Below are 19,210 nucleotides of genomic sequence, written 5' to 3'. Positions count from 1 at the left end.
CAGCACGGGGGCGGGGAGACCGAGGGGTGGGGTCCCTTGGAATCGAAGGGTGTCCCCATGGGACTGCCGAGGGTCCCCCGGCCGCTGCCGCGAGTGCCTTGGGCGCCCGCGCCTCCCCCTCGCTCCGTGCCGAGGTTTGACGGTCGGCCCAGCCCTCGTTCCTTTTCTCCTGGGTCTGTGAATCCCGAGGGAGCAGGCTGAGGGGCAGCACCTCCCGGCACAGCCTGGCCCACTCCTGTCCCAGGGAAAAGCCACCGGCTCGGGGCAGACTCGCCCTGGTGGGGCGCAGTGTCCTCAGTGCGGCGCTGCCTCGCTGGAGGCGTTTGGGGACAGGAGTGGGACGCTGTGACACTGCACTGTGGTACCACTCGGGGTTGGTCTCACTGCATCCCAACCTGCTCCTCCAGCCTGGCCTTTCCTGCTCCTCTATGTGAGGAGGAGGAGAGGGAGGAGGCATGGAGCAGGAGGGATGTCCCCAGCATTCCCACATCCCACTTTGCCAAGTGTCCTGATGATTTGGTGTAACCTTTTCTGTTGTCCTTCCTGGCTGGTGAGACTGGTCTCAGTGAGGAGTTGGGGAGATGTGACTCCAGCAGCACACAGGCTGTGAGGGAGAGGGTTCCCACGTGGCAACAGTTTGGATGCAGGGAATCCCAAAGGCATCCTTCCGTGCTTCCCAGCTACAAATCATTGACTGGATGGCAGGAGGACTGGGCAAACGGGCTGGAGAAATCTGGCTTGGAGGGAGAGTCTCCCACACAAAGAGGCACTAATAAAGCCCAGCTAGGGAGGAGCATTTTTGTGAATAGTTTCAATCCACGGATGCCCCCAGATCCGGAAATTTCTGGGAGCCCAGCTGGACTTGGCCAGGCAAGGTGCTGGCTGGTGTAGCCTCATTCGACTCACTTGGGGTGATTTTTTTTAACCTGAGCTCAGCATATCCAGGGATTCAGCCCCAAACAAACATCAGATCTCTAGGATCTGATCCCCAGGTCATTTCCTGGGAAACTCCCAATTCTCCACCCACCCACCAGAACTGTTCCCCAGCATGGACACTGCGAGGTGGTGCCTCCGGGCCGGGCACCAGGGGCTGTAATTTGTCCTGGGTGTGGGCAGGGAAGGAAGAGAGGGTGTTTTGGCACAAGATCATGAGTTGGGTGTGAACTCACTCCCTGCTCCCAGAGGGGCTGGGATGGTCCCTCTATTTCCAGGCTGGCTCTTGACAGGAACCTACAGCAGAGCCCTGTGTGGGTCACTTCAGGAGACAGGGATGGAGCAGGAGGAATGTCCTGCTGCATCCCAAATGGATCCCAGATCCCTGTGAGGGTGCAAGAAGGTCTCAGAGCTGATGACCTGTAGGAGTTTTGTAGTTTCTGGTCTGTTGAGGTGAAGCAGAGCCCCGTGAGCAGAGCCCCATGAGCAAAGCTACTTCCTGCCTGGCTGGAAGAAGGAAGTACCAGGCATCTCGTGGGAAGCACAGGTTTCCTGACATTTCCAGCCCATTTCCAGACCAAAGAGGCTCTGAGAAGCAGCTGAATGTTTGATTCCTGCTTTGACTTGAATCTCAGAGCTTTGGGGTGATGTTTACACACCACCAGTTGCCTGTTCCCAAAGTCCTGCGGAGACGAGGCCTGTGATCCCATTGTCCCATGGGTTTTGGGGTGGGAGAGGTGGTGCTCATGGAAGATGGAGAGTGTTTCCTGACCAGATTCCCTTGCTGTTGCCACCCAAAAAGTAGGATGTCTCCCATTTGACTATTCCTCATGACATCCATATAATTTCAGCCTAGTTTACACCAATCAGAAGAGTTGGACATGGAGCAGTTCTGCAAACCGGGATCCAATCCCTTGGTTTTCTGTGAGCAGTGGGTTGTGGAGCTGCTCTGACAAGGAGTAAAAGCTCCCAGGCAGGCCAGGGGAGGGAGCACAGCCCCGTCCCTGCCTCCAGACAGCCGGATCCTGAAGGAAATTAGATTTCTCCTGTACTGCCAAGAGTTAAGCTAATTCCAGGCGCCTCTCTCAGAGATAGACTGTGTCCAATCTTGGAGCGACTCATCGGGAGAGAGAAGAATAGCCCAGTGTGGTGCGTCAGCAAGTGGCCCTGAGTCACTGGCCCTGTTCATTGTGTCATGTGTGACACTGAGCAGTGCTGGCGGGCACACGATGGCCCGGCCCCAGTCCCTGTGCCTCATCCAGATCCAGCACCATCCTGAGGGATGTGTGTCCTTCTCCCTGCCCCAAAGCCCTTGTGCCCTACAGGTGATGGAGCATCAGACCAGGCTTGGGGGTGGTGGTGGGTGTGGGATTCCCAGAGAAGCTGTGGAAGTGTCCAAGGCCAGGTTGTACAGGGCTTGAAGCAACCTGATCCAGTAGGAAGTGTCCCTGCCCATGGCAGAGGGTGGAACAGCCTAAACCATTCCATGATTTCATGATTTCCACAGAGCTGCGGGAGTGAGATCCAACAACCCAAGTCATCTTCAGGGTGTGCGGGCAGGGATTTGCTGGGATAACCTGGGAGCTGTGAGAAACAGTTTCACCTTCCCTAACACCAACTGGAGGCTTCCCTTAGGAGGTCAGGAGCGTGTGTTGCATCCCAGGGAATATGGAAGTGGAGCCAGTGCAGAACTGGGCTGGTTTGGGTGGCTACTGGAGAGGTTTGAGCCCCATCCACTGGGAGTGAAGAGGCCTCTAGGGCAGGAGATCCACACGTTTTCCAGGCCGTGGCTCCCAGGGGGTGTTCCCAAGAGAACGAGATGCCAGAGAGAGCACAGGGGATGCGGATCCTCTCTGGGAGCGTGGGATGGGCTTTACCTGCTGCAAGTGGAAGGAAAGTGCTGAGTCTTCCCAGAGCGAGGCTTTGGAAGGAGATCTTTTCTGTAGCGAGTCTGGGCTGCTGTCAATAAGTTTTGTGGTTTTAGGGCACCATATGCTGCATTCAACACTTTGCCAGTCTCCTTAAATGGATCCAGACAAGGCTGTTCCCAGAGCAGGAGCAGCTGGAAGTGGTGTATGGAGCAGTCCATCATCAGGAGCCCGTCGGATAAAATTCCTGCCTTTGGTCTGACATTACAACCTCCTAATCCTCCATCCCTGAGCGCTCTGGCTTTGCTCTCTGAGAGAACAGCCCAGGAAGCAGACGGTGACATTGTCTCACTTAACACCACTGGCATTATTTTCATTTCAAAGTGGAGGGAATGTGCCTGGAAAAGGAGGGAGTGTGCTTGGATAAAGAAGGAATGTGCCTGAATAAGGAGGGGAAGAGCTTCCTTACCCTGTGCGTCCAGGGATGCTGAGCCCTGTGTCCACCAGAGCAGGGCCCTTTGCAATCCCAAATGCTTTTCACATTCCCAAATCCACCTTGGAAAACACGAGCTCTAAATGATTTACCCAACCAGGAACTTAAACCCAAGGGGCTTTGTCTTTTTCATCCAATGATCTTATCTCTTCTCCCTAAAGAAGATGTCCCGTGTTGGGATTAATATTGTAAAACTCAACTTTTCCTTCAGTGGACAAACTTCTCTTTGCTCAGAGAAAATTCCCAGTGGGAAGCAGTGATTCCTCCCTGGTGAGGGGGTTTCTCATTCCCAGACAAATGAGGGATGGTGATGTCTCCACAAGCTCCAGGTGTGGGCAGAGAGAAGGAACAAAAGGAGCTGGGTCCAGCGTTATTCTCGGGTTTTGCACTTTCATGTAGCTGCCAGTTGTACAAATTAATTAAAAATAACTGAAGAAAAATCCCAAAGAAAGGCCCCGCTTCCTCTGGGGAACATTAATCATTAGCTGAGTCTTTTTCTTATGAAAATACAGATCCATGGTAGCCCCAGGCAGAAGATTCCCAGGGAGAGCCCTTACCATTCGTGCTCGGAGTTAGGGAAATCGCTTTGAAAGCATCTGACAACTAAAGCAGAACATGTTGAGTAACTTGGCAACACTGGGAAAACATCTGGAACTGGTTTTCCTTCAACACATTTTGCTTTGCTTCAAGAGGAGATGTCAGGGCAGTTCATTCACTGCCACTCAAGGCCATGGGCGGGGGCAGGAGACACTCAGCTGCTGCCTGGAGGAAGGGAATAAAGGGAAGATCCTGGATATCTGCCTCTCCTGGGCAGGATTCTGTGGGGCCAGGCCATGGAGTGTCGCTGTGTGGAGCTCTGCAGATGCCACCTGGTCTCTGGTGGCACCAATGTGGTAGTTTGGGATGGGCTGTTGAGGTTGCCTGGAAACGCTCTGGCTGCCCCAACCTGGTCCAAGGCCAGGAGCAACCTGGGATAGTGGAAAGTGTCCCTGCCTATGACAGGGGGTGGAACTTCATGATCTTGAAGGTCCCTTCCAACCCAAACCATTCTGGGATTCCATGATTTCCACAGAGACAAAGGGAATGAGGTCCCATAGCCCAGGTTACCCTCAGTTTGTGGTTCATCCTAATCCCTGCTGGCATCTGGGAAAGGAATGCCTGTAGGGCTTGGTGGAGACAAAGTCACGACAGAAACGTTCCTGGATTCTGCCAGAAAGTGATGGGGCAGTGTACTAGTTTGAAAGCAAACCAGCGGGAGATTCCAAGTCAGAATTATGATTTAAGAAGAAAATTAAGATAAAGGCAGTAGTACAGAAACACTGGCTTGGACTGACAGAGTCAGAGCACGACCTGACCCCCTGTCAGTCAGGGTGGTGGTAGCAGTCTGATTAAAAGGTGCCTGCAGTCCTGATGGAGTGATGGAGGGGCTTCTGTTGAAGTGGTGATCCTGCAAAAAGATCTGGTCCTTCTCTGGAGGTCTGGTGGTGGTTTTGGAGCTCTTGTCCTCTGAGAATCCAGTGGTAGTGCTCCCATAGTGTTCCAAGCCACAGATTATATCCAGGTAGGAATGTTTGGTTCCTCCCCTCAGGGCTGGGGGACGCACAATGAGATGATGTAATTTCATGAGTCATTCTGTGAGACCCTTCTTCAACATGTGTCACTTGCTCCTCCTCTTCTGGGCATCTCCCACAGTGGTGCTGGATGTTGTGGTGGTTGTGGAAGCAGAGCTTGTTGTTGTACCCCTTTTAGTGTCAGTCACAAATTTAATCTTTGCACGTTCTTTCTTGGCCTTCTCCAATTTGTCCATCTCAGTCTTCTGGGCTTTAGCTAGTGCCTCATAATATGAATCCTCTGACCAGCTGTGGGGATCAAACATGTCCTTTGGGTAACTTGTACCAGTTTCATCAGTGGAACAAAACTGGATCAGTTTTTCATAGATGCTGGGGTTGCAAAATTCATTTTTCTTCTGGATGATATAGTTCATATCCATGCCTTCTTTCATTTTCCTCTCATACAACTTACCAATTTTATCCCGCAATTGTTTACAACATCTGCCTGGAGGCTCAGGAGGGATTTTGATCTCATCTGGAGACACGTTCCACACTCCCTCTGAAAAAGATGCATCTGGTTCGCAAGGATCTTTTTCCTCCACTTCACAGAATTCCTTTAGGTCACCAGCCTCAGGTTTTTCAGTCTGTGAATTGTCATCTGCTGACAGCCTGCTGTTGCCATCATCCGCCTCTTCGTACCCTTCCCCATCCGGGCAGGTAAAGTCATCTTCTCCCTACCCAACTGACCCCAGGCCTCCTTCCTCTCCTGTGGGCGTTCCCCCATCGCTGCCCGCTTTGTCCGAGTCCTTACTGCAAGGAGAGGACACTGCACTTCACCGCTGCCTTCTTCCACCTTGGCCACGCCTCCAGGAGTGCCCCAATTCGGGCACCAAAAATGTTCTAGTCTGAAAGCAAAACAGCAGGAGATTCCAAGTCAGAATTAGGATTTAAGAAGAAAATTAAGATAAAGGCAGTAGTACAGAAACACTGGCTTGGACTGACAGAGTCAGAGCACGACCTGACCCCCTGTCAGTCAGGGTGGTGGTAGCAGTCTGATTAAAAGGTGCCTGCAGTCCTGATGGAGTGATGGAGAGGCTTCTGTCGAAGCGGTGATCCTGCAAAAAGATCTGGTCCTTCTCTGGAGGTCTGGTGGTGGTTTTGGAGCTCTTGTCCTCTGAGAATCCAGTGGTAGTGCTCCCATGGTGTTCCAAGGCGCAGATTATATCCAGGTAGGAATGTTTGGTTCCTCCCCCTGGGTGGAGCATCTCACAATGGGATGATGTAATTCTGCAAGTCATTCTGTGAGACCCTGGTGGCCCATTGGTGGTGATGGTGAACTGGAGGGAGTTACCAGGGCTGAGTCATGGGGAAGATAAAGGACACTGCCCCACCTATCTTTTGGTTACAGCTTACATTGTAACCCAAGACAGGCAGGGAATTCTGTGTATCAGCTTTTTGTGCTTTCCTGGGGCTTTCCATCCCTGGGGCTTAAGTCTCTTAAACTAGGCTGGAAAAGTTGGGAAGGGCCATGTCTGATGTTCAGGTTGGATGTTAAGGATCTCCCTCAGCCCAAAAGTTAGCTCATGGACAACCCAGCTGGAGGTACCACCATCACACAGCCCCAAAACCATCCTTCCTCCCACCAAAGGAGCCTGCTAGGAGCTCCTGGATCACAGCAGCCCTGGAGCTGCACAGCTCCCACCATGAGTCCATTTTATTCCAGGAATGGAAGGATTTTTTGGGTGTTCTTGGTCCAGGTGGTTCTTTGGGTGACCTCCCAGCCCTACGTGTCTCTGTGAGGAAGGAGGAAGGGAGTAGAGGGAATGCTACGGTAGGGGATGGACCATTTTTAATTCAGGATCATAAATAAGGAATAATAAATTTTAAAAGTTGTTGGGATTTTATCAAAACTCTCAGCCCCTCTCAAAGGCCTGGGCAGGAGATGGGTGAGTTCCTGAGCCCAGTCCCTCCACCCTTTCCTGCTCCACATCTCCAGGGCTTGTGTTCCAGGCCAGGAGCAGTTTCCAGCCTTTTTAGCACTTCAGGATGATCCTTTTTCAGCCCAGAAAGTCGACAACTCCTCTTGTTGTAAACTGAAACTCAGCAGAAAAACCCCAAGAATTAGGTTTGGCTTATGAAATTTGGGGTTGGTTTTACCATTTTTAAATGTATTTGGGAACTGGACATGCCTGAATTGCAAAACAAAAAGACAAAAAGAGCCAGACAGTGATTTTTTTTAATTTTGAAACTTGTCAAAACAAGCCAGATTGATCATTAGGACCAATTTTTTTTTCCTTTTTTTTTTTCTTTTTTTTTTTTTTTGCAAATTGAGAAATGCATCCAGAACAGCCCTTTCCCACAAAACCTTTCATTTTCCAAAAAGAATATGAGGCAAAAAAAAAATATTAAAAAGTACCAATCACACTTTTTCTGCTCGCACAGTTGGAACGGGCAGCAGCGGATTGGGAGAGAATAGCAATTTGTAAGGAATTCCAACCAGCTCTCCTTAAAATAGTATCCAGCCAGTTTCTCCAGGGCAGGAGGCTGGGTGGCTCCGTGGTGGGAACAGGCTGGAGCAAATCCTGGTTGAGCAGGTCGGGATAACACCTTGGGAATGCAGGGACACCTCCCTCGTGGGAATCAAGAGATGCTGACGCTTGGGAGGAATTCCTGGGGAGCCCAGCCATGCTTCTGTGGAGGTTTGGGTTGGTTTTCTGTTCCAACCCAAACTGATTCCAGCTCCTCCGAACCTCCTGTTCGGACACAGCCTCAGGATGCCTTCAAAAGGGAGATGCTCCTGTCTGAGCACAGGGGTGGAAATTGGGAACAAATTCCGTGTGCTGGTCCTTGAGGGAGCCAACGCCGTGTTCAGGAGGGATGTGGGAAGGGAGAGCAGGAGGAGACCCCAGCCCCTTGTGCCCTTCTCCCCCTGGAGCGTGTCTGAGCTGGGGCTCCCTGCCTTGTGCTGGGTGTCCCAGGGCCTTGGGGGGACCTGTGGGGACCTCAGGGGGACCTGTGGGACCCAACCCCTGCAGTGCCCAGGCTGCTGGTGCCCGAACCCTTCTCAAGTGCTTGTGCCATGGGTGGTGACAGAGCTCGGCCTGACCCCAACGAGGTCCTTTAACAGTGCGTGGTGGTGAAACACAAACCAACATTGCTGAACTCAAAGTATCCTTTCTAATCCCCTGGCCCGGTTTCTCTTTCTTTCCAGCTTTTCCTCCTCCGCCTACTGGACCCTCCCTCTGTTCCCACCCCCCTTCTGTTTCTCTTTCTCCCTTCTGTCATAAGAAAGTGACTGTGTCCTCAAGGGGACAGTTTTCTTATGCCATTTTATACACTGTGCTTCATGTTTAGAACTTTTTTGCACTAGTTCCTATTACATTTATTTTCCAAACTGGTTTGACAAAAAACAAACAAAAAAAACCCAACAAAAACACAATCCCATGCTATAATTCAGTTGTATTAAAATATTATCCTACTACTCTCTGTGTTCAATAGTCTCTGTACCTGTAATGCTTTCAGTTCTGTTGTATTTTGGGGCCGAGGTTTTCTCTGCTCCTTGTTTAACCCAGTAAAGAAATAAAATGTTAAGAATTGATGATAACTCCTCCTCCTGTCTCTGCTGTTCATTGGGGCCACCAGGGTCCCACGGGGATGGGTTCCCCCCAGAACCTGCTCTAAACCCCAGCCACTGTCCCATGGGGGTTGTTTTTCTGCCAAATCCAATCCCAACTGGAGGCCAGAGAGGCAGGATGGAGGGACAATAACCCTGCCTTAACTGAATTTGATTTCGTAACCTTTCTTTATATTCTTTTGTTTCTTGCTTTCACATTTCTTGCCACGGGGCTCACCTCAGAACAATAGGGGCGAAGGCTGTCACCAAGAGATTCATCAGACAATAATGACTCAACCAGGGTATCCAAATTTTGCCCAGCTGAAGTCCACACCCACACATAATCTGGAATTAATTCCTCTGGACAACAGAGCTCGGCATGGAACAGAGGGAGGACACCGCGCTCCAAATTGAGCGCTGCATGCCAGGCTGGGAAAGGCCACGGGATAAAGCTCTGGAGTTACACTGTGGCCATCCCCATCCCGAGCTGGAAACCTCTGTTTGGAAAGAATACCAGGAAAAGGGGAAGAAATTGGCTGGGGATGGAAATAAATGTTTCAAAAAACGAGATTGGTGCAGGAGGCAAATGGGGGAGGCACCAGCTCTGCTGGAGAGCCAAGGCATAGAGTGGGGGGTGCAGGATGGGGGATTTAGGGGGCTGGGGGGTCACAGTGAGAGGGGTGGGGGTGATGATGAGGGGGCAGCACTTCCCCAGCGTGGGCAGCAGGAAGTGGGGATTCTGTCCCTCTGCCCTGCTCAGGTGAAACCCTACCAGCAGAGCTGCCTCAAACTCTGGAACCCCAAAATCAGAAGGACCTGGAGCTGCTCTGAGAGTCCAGAGGAGGCCACGGAGCTGCTCCAAGGGCTGGAGTCCCTCTGGAGCCAGGCTGGGAGAGCTGGGGGTGCTCACCTGGAGAAAAGAAGGCTCCAGAGCGATCTCAGAGCCCCTTCCAGTGCCTAAAGGGGCTCCAGGAAAGCTGGAGAGAGACTTGGGACAAGGGATGGAAGGACAGGACAAGGGGGAATGGCTTCCCGCTGCCAGAGGCAGGGTTAGGTGGGATATTGGGAAGGAATTCCTGGCTGTGAGGGTGGCAGAGGTTGTCCAGAGAGGATGGAAGAGGTGTTTGGCTCCCCAGACAGGAAAGCACCCGCTGGAGCCTGTCCCCAGGAAGCCTCAGGTGCCCCAGGTTGTCCTGCTGCAGGCAATTGCAGCAGCCCAGGTGATTCCCAGTCCCAGAGTGACTCCTCCTGAGTGTGCCCTAAGCTGCCCCAGTCTGAGAGCTCTGGGTCCCAGCTGGGCTTTAGGAACTACATTTAGGGTCCTGCAAGGGCCTGGGGTGGTGAGCAGTGTTGGGATGCAGTGTTTACCTTTTCAGGAGCGTGTTTGGGATATTCTCCTTTGGGAATGCTGCTGGCAGGACGTGTCCTGGCAATCCTGGTGCCATCTCTCATTCCCACCAACCTCCTGGGTGCTTGGGGAGCATTGCTGCCGCTCCTGAGCTCCTAGGGAAGGGTTTTGGTGGCCACATGGTGCCCAAACTGCTGCAGCAGCTGCAAATCCACCCAGGAACGTGCTGCTTCCCAAGGATTTGATTAGCAGGGATTTGAGTTAAGTGGATGTGAGTTTTCATGGCTATAGGGCTGTGCACATCAAAGCTGGGAGGCAGCGTGGGGCCAGGGAGAAGTTTCTCAGCTGTAAATTTGCCTCGTGACTCCATAAAAACTGTGATGGGCAGCATGGAAAGAATTCTGCTGGAAAGAGCCTGGAAAATGCTGAACCTCCGAGAAAAAGGCAGAAAGGGCAGCAGACCCAAATCAAAGTCCAGGCCTGGGAATGTTTTGAGGTGTGAGATGGGACTCTCCAGATGCTGAAATCCTGGGTGGGGTCTGGATTTTGAACCTCAGCCCTTCTGGATGTGGATTAGGAATTCCTCTTTTATGTCTTTGTTTATAGTTTAATAGATGGCACACCAGCTCCTGCTTTCTGGGTTATCAAAAAGGAAAAGGATCATTTTCAAATGTGTATTTCTGAACAATTTCAGACCTCCTGCAGCTTTTCCATCCTCCCTGAGCAGAGGTGAACTTGGGATTTATGGAAATTCAGAAACAGGGCTCTAAAAATGTGCTTGAGATCCCTGTTTTTCACATCAGCACTTGACCATGGGAGATTAAGAATTCTGAAGAGAAGATTCCTCCTATCAGGAATGCAGTTTCAGGGTGTTTTCCACCTACCAGGAAACTCCAGGATGATTTTAGGCCTTTCCAAGTCTTGACATTCTGGACACAGTCCAGCTGGAGCTCCTGATGTTGGTGAGTCCTACATTTATTTTTCTGGGATCAGTCAGGTTTTTTTGGGTGTGTTTATGGCTTTTGTGACTTGACAATGTGGTGCCACCTCAGCCAACTGATGAAAATCCTGGAGTGAGGAGTTGATGTTATTAATGATCATCATTTTCCACATTTTTTGCCTGAAGGACTCCTTTGTTCTCTTCTTTTTGTCTCAAAATCTGTGTTAAGTAACAGCTTACAATTAATTTTTCATTCCAGCCCCCTTTGCCCCAGCAGAGCCTGGAGGGGCTGTGGAAGGTGGGTTTGTATGGATTTCCATGGGTGCTGTGAACCAGATGGGTTTTACTGGGTGATTTCTTTCTCCCTTGTTCTGCTTTTCCTGGTTTCTCTTTTGGATCATGGCCTTGGATCTCTTTTGGTACCTGAAGAAGATCAAGGTTTCACTGATGTGTTTTCCCCACTGAAAACTCCATATTTTTATTAATTCAACTTTAATTGCAGTGAGGAGAAGCCCTTGATGGGAAAGAGCTGGGGAGGATTGGGTTTGCTGCCCCCACCTCCCTCTGGTTTCCTGCTTACCCTTCACAGTCTGTCACCTTTCCAAGGGTGCTTGGAGCTTCATTCAGCTCTGATTTCTGCTCTCTGTGACCAGGGTCAGGACCCAAAGAATGGCTGGAGCTGTCAGGGCAGGTTCAGGTTGGATTTTAGGGAAAGGTTCTTCCCCCAGAGGGTGTCAGGCACTGAACAGGTTCCCAGGGAATGGGCACAGCCCCGAGGCTGCCAGAGCTCCAGGAGGGTTTGGACAATGCTCCCAGGCACAGGGTGGGATTGTTGGGGTGTCTGTGCAGGGCCAGGAGTTGGATTGGATGATCCTGTGGGTCCCTTCCAGCTCAGGAAATCCTGGGATTCTGTGACTCTCCTTCCTTCAGCATCCTCCTACCACCCTCTTCTCTCCCTCAGCTGTGTTGCTTGATCTTTTCTCCAAAACTCATTGAGTTTGGGGTTTTTTTTTAATAGAATTAATTGGGTCAGGATCTTTGGGTCATTTCTACCCCACTCTTGTGCCTTGCTGAATGGGTTGTGTCTCCCCCAGTTCCCTTCTCCCACAGCTCAGAGCCCAGCCCAGGTGAAAAATCAGCCCCAGGTAAACCCAGCACAGGCTTGGAGCAAAGCCTCGCTGCCAGGAGATCCCCTGACATGTTTGTACTCATAAACTTGTCAACATTTGGCTTTTTTGTCCCTCTTGGGGGAAATTACTGCTGTTCCTCACCCCGTGTCAGCTCCCGAGCCGCGTTGGGAACGGTGCTAAAACCCCTGCTGTGGGTGAGGCTCCGGTGGGAGCTGTCACTACCTCGGGGTCAGGAAGCCAACGGGAACCTCTGTTCCATAAACTGTGAGTTTTTCATAAAAGCCTTTCTAATTTGTACCAAAGAGACTCCAGCACACCCTTGGGACTGGTAAAAATAATAATAGCTTGAGTGGTGGAAGACTGTGAATTTGAAACAGAAGGTTGTGAGATCCACGAGAATTACCCGAAACATCAACGTTGGACATCAATAAATGTAATTTAGATATACAGTGAGATAGCAAAGATTCCCACAAAGAGCTGTCAGCTCTTACCTCTTCAGATCTCGGTGAGATAAAGCAGATGTTCCCACGCATTGATCCGGAGGAATCGGCCCTTCCATCCAAGAGCACGCTGCCTCCAATCGCACGGGAATTATTCTTCACCAAAATTACAGGGTTTGCTATTTTTCAATCATTTTTTTATTCATTCTGAGATGAAATGCACATGTTCCCATCAGCAGGTTTAGCTTAGGAATGCTGCATTCCCAAAGCCAGGAGTCTCCTCGTGGAGAAGAGGTGAAGGCAAATGGCACTCGGAGCTGGAGCTGTTCCCTCTGGAAAGGTCCCTCTGTAACACCCAATTTAATCTTTACTATTCCATCCCCAACAAATGGCTCCTGCCCCTTCCCAAATCCCCTCAGCCAGGCTCACATGGAGTGCTTTATCCTGCCTTGATCTCACATGGGCTCTGCAGAGGAAATTGCTGCTTTAGGGCTGTGTTCTGGAGGATATTCTGTCTGAGCTTTGTGATCTTTCTCCTCGCTTAAATCCACAAGTGCTGGCACGCTGGGAAGAACAAACACGTGGGGTTTTCCTTCCCTGGTTATTGCTGTCATCTCACATTAACAATCCCAAGGCTGGAAATCGCTGAAATCCCGGGTCACCTGGAAACTAAGCCCCGGATGTGGGGTCCTGTAGCTGGATCAGGGCCTGGGCGTGCAGTTTCCAATCACTGTGAGCAGAAAAAGACACTTCCATATGTTCTCCTTATGACTGCTCCTGCTTTGATATGAATTCCTTGGATTTACCCTTTTTGAAGCCAGGGCTTTGGTTCTTAATGCTGGACTTGCCCTGTCTCACCCGAAATGCTTGAAAGTTTGAGTTTAGGCCAGAACTGGGCTTTGGAAAAGGGCCTGGAGTGACAGGAAAAGGGGGAATGGCTTCAACCTGACAGAGGGCAGAGTTAGAGATAATTTTGAGAAGAAATTCTTCCCTGGCACAGGTTGCCCAGAGAAGCTGTGGCTGCCCCACCCCCGGAAGTGCCCAAGGCCAGGCTGGATGGGGCTTGGAGCAGCCTGGGACAGTGGAAGGTGTCCCTGCCCAGGGCAGGGGGTGGGATGGGATGAGTTTTAAGGTCCCTTCTCACCCAAACCATTCTGGGATTCTCTGCTGGGGCTGGAACTGTGGCTCTGCTCCACAAAGGGTTTTAGTCACTTTATATTTGTCTCTCTTAATGCAGAAATTGCATCTTTGGGCTCAAATCGTTATCCACAGAATTTACATTTCTAACGAGAGAGAAGCAAAAGCCAAAGAGGCTGAAATGGACACACTGGCCACAAACCTCGGGCAGGGGATTTCCAGGAGCTCTCCTGTCAGAATTCCCCCTTGCCCAGAGAACACACAAGTGGTGACACTGAGGTTCCAGTTTCCCATGCCCACAATTTGGTGCTAATCCCATGTACTTCTGGCAGTGGGAATCCATTCCCTGTGTCCTGTCCCTCCATCCCTTGTCCAAAGTCCCTTTCCAAGTCTCCTGGAGCCTTTTTAGGCACTGGAAGGGGCTCTCAGGGTGTGGCAAAGCTGGTGCGAACCCTTGTGCTGTGAGAGCAGTCATGGTTTAGGTGGGGAAGGGTCTTCTTGGGGGGGGTCCCACCTGGACAGGGCGTGGCTCTGTGGGGTGGCACCTTTTCCCCAAAGAGCCCCAAATCCAGAGCTCTGCTCCTGGACAAACAGGCCCGGAAAAGCACAGAATGAAGTCGGAAAAGACCTCAGAGATCATTGAGTCCAACCTAGGATCCAACAAGGCCATGGCACCAGGAAAGCTGGAGAAATCCTTGGCACCAGGAAAGCTGGAGAAATCCTTGGCACCAGGAAGGCTGGAGAAATCCTTGCCACGGGGCAGGGAGAGGAGCCCCTTCTCTGTGGTCCCTGCTCCGGCTCAGCATCAGGGTGCAGCTCCTTCCTTTTCCCTGCCTTTTGGTGAGCGATCCGAGGGGCAGAGCAAGCTCTGGGCTCTCTGGCAGAGCATCTTTCATGTATCACGTCTGCTCCTCGAGGCACAGATCGTATCCTCTTTCCCTGGCACCAGCACAGCCCAAAAGTGGCACCCCCAGGACAATGCCTTGGCCGGCTCCGGCGCTGACCCGGGATGTGGGAGCCGAGGGGTCGGGATGAGGGGGCCAGGAGGCACCAGGGAGGTTGAATAACGTGGTGTGGAATATCATTGTTCCAGCCAGGATGAGTAAGAGCACAGCTGAGCCTGGTCACCGACGGCACTTCCATGATTCCGGGGGAGGCAGGGGCTCGGAGACGGCTGCACAGTTGAAAATCAAGACAATGAGTCTATAAAAGTTTAAGAACTGAATAGATCCCGAACATTTGGTTCTCATTATCACCAAATAACATATAAATAAACATACAACAGAACCAAGAGCAGCATCTTCCTCACCCCCTCTGCAAGAAGTTGTGTTTAGGATGAACTCGGCCTCCTTGGCCAAACCTCCTCCGGTGTGCTCCAGGATGGAATCGTGGGGCTGCCAGGCCTCATCTTCCTTCACAACAGAGCAAGGCCTGTTCCATGCAGGAAAATGAGGTGTCAGTGTGCTGCTGGTCCTTAAAAGTCAGCAGTGCAGGGGGAAATGTGAAAATAAGCCCAGCAAGAGTCAGCACAGCTTGTTGTTGTTGTTGTTGTTGTTGTTGTAAAAAGCCCATCCCAGCCCCTGCCATGGGCTTTCCACACCTTCCACTAGCCCAGCTTGCTCCAAGCTCCATCCATCCTGGTCTTGGACACTTCCAGGGATGGGGCAGCCACAGCTTCTCTGAGCAACTTAGTGCTAATTGTGAGAATTCATGGAGTAAGATGAGAGGGAGAGATGAATGCTCAGAGACACTGAGATGTCCTGAGAGGGAAAATCTTGGAAGAGTCCCTGGCAGAGCTAGGAAAAAGCCATGAATGTGATTCCTTAGTACATCTTGCTCTTCTAAGATGAACATATTGCTCAATCCCTGCTCCTCTGGAAGCAGTTGGACACAAATAATTACCTTTCCTGCACAGACAGAGCTCACAGTTACTGAAAAAACAGTCTTAAGCAAATCAGATTGTATGGAACATCTTAGATCTCACTGAGGAAGAGGAATTGAGATTGCAGCGCTGGATGGAGGCTCCATAAAATCAGGATTCTCCTTTCTAAGGGCTCATAAACGCCCATGGATGTGCTGTTGGAGTGCCAGGATTTCAGGTTTTAGGAGACTTTATTGTACTCATGTTGTTGAGAACATCTCTGAGAGAGCAAGGGATGGCTTTCCTCAAAAGTCAGGAATTCCAAAGCTTTGAGGTCACACATGTTAAACTCGACTCTGCAGCCGCTGCAGGAATTGCAGCTGCTGCCAAAATGTAAATGGGAAATGGGCTCAAAGCTGCTTTACATCACTGGAAGATTCCCTGCTCTGAGGAATTCACATGGAGAGGGGCACTCAGACCTGCCAGGGAGTGCCCTGTGCTCTGCAGAGTTGTACCCATTCCAAAGGGAAGGGAAATCTCCTAAGCTACAGCGGCTTCCTCCCACCTGTGGTTTAATCCTGCTGGGGTGGGAAGGCAATGCTGGAAAAAACCCAGCAAGTTTGGGAACCAAGAGAAAAAGTCATTCCAGACATGTCCTCTGTGTGTTCTCCTCCTCTGCAGCCTCTGCCCACCCTCCCCAGGACCCTCTCAACTGCTCTTTGTTTTCCCATCCAGAGCATCAGGGATCCCTTCTGCATCTTCCCCACCCTCTGGCTCCTGCTTCTCCTGGACCAGGATTCTTGGAGCACAGGCAGGATACAAAAACAACTTAAATCTGTGAGGTTCTTCATCCGTGTAACAAAGTTTCTCAGGGATGGCAGAGGAAGGGGAAGGAATGCTCGGAAGAAGAGGAATTAAAATAAAAACCTGGAGAAACTGCAACCATGGGCTGTGGGGCTCGACTGGTCTGGGTGTGAGGATCCCACTTATTAATTATGTTTTAATTCCATCATCACCTGGGATTCCTTTTTAATTAGTGGGATGCTGCTCAGCTCTTGGAGGCAGAAATCTTTCCATTTGGCTTAAATCCCTGATGAGATCTAGGCAGGAATGGAGAGCTCACATCTTCCCCCTGACCCAGCCCCAGGCTGACCTCTAAAATCCACCTTCAAAGTAACCTCAGTGACCCTAGAAAATGGGATGAGGCTGCTGCAAGTGTGGGTAGGTCCATGTAGGATTTGAGTTGGGATTTTCATCTTGAAAAACAGGATTTTGGTGGTGCAGGAGTTGGTCTTGATGATCCTTGTGGGTCCCTTCCAATTCAGGATATTCTGCGATCCTATGAAAACCAGTAACAACACTAAGCACTCAAATAATTATAAATGTTCCCAGAATAATTGTAGGGTTTTGAACAGAGGGTTCATTTGTGTTTATTTTGCTTTTTGCTCCTCAGTTGTTTGGATTGGCAGCGCTTGATGCTTCCAGTTTTGCTCTCCCCAAATATTAGGGAAACATTTCTTTCTTAAATGAAAACAGAGACTCTAATGGAATTTCATATTTATGACACAGGACTATAGGAAGAAAAACCTTCCTGCAGGAAAAGAAGGCCAGGAAGGGCTGGCAAAGGTCGTCCTCCTCCCCAAAGGCAGGACAAGGCCACCAGGGGATTCTTTATGGCTGTGATCTGTGGGATGAAGACCCCACAAATTCTCAGACAATGTGTTCCAGGACTTGGAAGGGTTTCTCCTGGAAGGGACAGCTTCGTGAGAAACTCACCCTGCCCCCAGGATCTGGGAGCACAGACCTGGCACGGGACCACCCAGCTCTCGGAGCCCACCCAGGGGAGCTCGCCAGGACCCATCTCAGGGACGTGCTGGTGACAGCCCTTGGTGCTGGCCCTTCCTGGAGATCAGGGCATGGCTCTGACATCTCGCAGCACTGCTGACCTGCTCTGCATCATGTGATCCTCCAAAACCAGCTGGAATCCTCCTCTGCAGTGCCACCAACTCTGCTGCCATTAACACCTTGCATTTAATAGCTTTTTGTCATTTTTTTCATTTTACTTTTCCAAATCAAATCCTATTTTCTTCAGGCCGCCTCTCGAGATTGTTCAGAACATTTCCAATTTCTCAAGTCGAATTTCCTGGCAGCCTGTGAGCATCACACAGCCCCTTACTCATCACATTATCCCTCTTGATATCGATTAAACCCCCTGACTGGGAATGGAACCAGCCCAGGCTTTGCCAACTCCTCTCCATGAGCTTTAAGATCCTTCCAAACCAAACAAGGTGTGATTTGATTCCGTGGTTCCCTCTCCAAACCCATCCTCTCGCTGGTTCACTCTTTCCCAGGCTGTTTTCCAGCTTCCATAAGCTTCCAGCAGTGACAATCAACCTTTAAAAAGCTGGAGAAGGCAGCGACAGCTGCCCCAAAACACTCCCACACCCCTGGGCACCCCCGTTCTCGGCCGTGTCCCCCGGCAGAGCGGTGACAACGCTGCCACTACCGGGGATCGGTGGCGCCTGGTATCTGCAACCAGGAATCCTGGAACAGCGATTGGAGGGACTGCGGTCACCGGGACCGGGATCAGGTCCATCCATACCGGGATTGGGATCGGGATGGGGAAATTGACCGGCACTGGGACTGGGATCGGAAGAGGGACCGGACCCTCCTGCACCGCACTGGGCACGGGCCCACCCATCACCGCGCCTGCCCGTGCCGGGACCGGGACCGGGACAGGGACAGGGACAGGGACAGGGACCGGGACCGGGACAGGGACAGGGACAGGGACCGGGACAGGGACAGGGACAGGGACAGGGACCGGGACAGGGACCGGGACAGGGACAGGGACAGGGACAGGGACCGGGACAGGGACCGGGACAGGGACAGGGACCGGGACAGGGACCGGGACAGGGACCAGGACCGGGACCGGGACAGGGACAGGGACAGGGACCGGGACAGGGATCGGGATCGGGCCCGTGGAGGGGCGTGGCTCCAGCGCGCTCTAACCCCGCCCTTCTGATTTGCATATCCCCGCCCCGCAGGATCGCCGGGTCTGCCCAGGCCCCTCCCCCTCTCAGGCCCCGCCCCCCGCCCGGACGCTGAGGCGGCGCTGCCCCGGCCGAGCCCCGCCCCTCCCTGCCAGGCCCCGCCCCTCTGGCGGCCCGGCCCCGCCCCCCGGGCTCGGCCCCGCCCCCCGGCGGGGCGGTGGCGGCCCGGCCGCGCAGCCCGCGGGGCCCGGCGCGCCCCGGGACCAGCAGCGCTGGGGCCGCTCCGCGCCGCTCCGCCCGAGCGCACCATGGGCGCGGAGCGCAGGGCGGCGGCTCCCCGCGGCTGCGCCTGCGGCGGTGGCGGCGGCAGCTGGCGGCTCTTCCTCGGCTTCTTCGCGCTGTCGCTGGCGCTGCACGTCCTGACGCTGGGCTGTTACCTGGAGCTGCGCTCCGAACTCCGCCGCGACCGCGGCCCGCAGCCCGCGGCCCCGCCGCGCCGGGACGGGACGGCGGCAGCGCCCGGAGCCCCGGCCGGGGGGCGCCCGCTGCGGGCGGCCGAGGGCGCGGAGCGGCGCCAGCAGGTGGGTCCGGCCGGGGGCGGGGGGACCGGGGGCTCCGCGCCGCTCGGGGCCATCCCCCGGCTCCATCCCCGCGCTCGGGTGCCGCGCCGCGGGGCGCTGCGGGACGGCCCCTCGGCGGAGTTTGGGGGAGAAAGGGGGGAAAGCCCCGAACTTGGGGTGCGGGGATGAGACGCGCGGGGAACTCGTCTGGGCTGGGGGTGACGGGCTGCGGGGCCGCCTGTATTCCACCTGCTGCTCGCCGTCTCCCTGTCGCGACAGACCCGCCGTGTGTCCCGACAGCCCAGCCTTGGCGGGGGGCAGCGGCTCTGCCCCGGCCCTTGCGGGGT

The 19,210-nt window shown here is 52.8% G+C and overlaps 1 protein-coding gene and 1 pseudogene across 1 annotated transcript in view; one reads left to right on the top strand and one right to left on the bottom strand.

Annotated features, from left to right (window-relative positions):
- Positions 1-7: 7 nt before the first annotated feature.
- On the bottom strand, positions 8-18,613 carry LOC102102268 (SAP30-binding protein pseudogene; annotated as a pseudogene).
- The window catches only part of EDA (ectodysplasin A), a 61,433-nt gene continuing 60,834 nt past the window's right edge, over positions 18,612-19,210 (top strand). Inside the window, exon 1 of the mRNA XM_005526146.2 lies at positions 18,612-18,884. Within this exon, the coding sequence (XP_005526203.2) occupies positions 18,612-18,884 (273 nt within the window). The remainder of the gene's footprint in view (positions 18,885-19,210) is intronic.

This window comes from Pseudopodoces humilis, chromosome 15 (assembly GCF_049639895.1).
Source record: "Pseudopodoces humilis isolate 2021_Gansu_Grassland_sample_001 chromosome 15, ASM4963989v1, whole genome shotgun sequence".
NCBI classification, from domain to species: domain Eukaryota; kingdom Metazoa; phylum Chordata; class Aves; order Passeriformes; family Paridae; genus Pseudopodoces; species Pseudopodoces humilis.
This window is presented reverse-complemented; position numbering and strand designations above follow the sequence as displayed.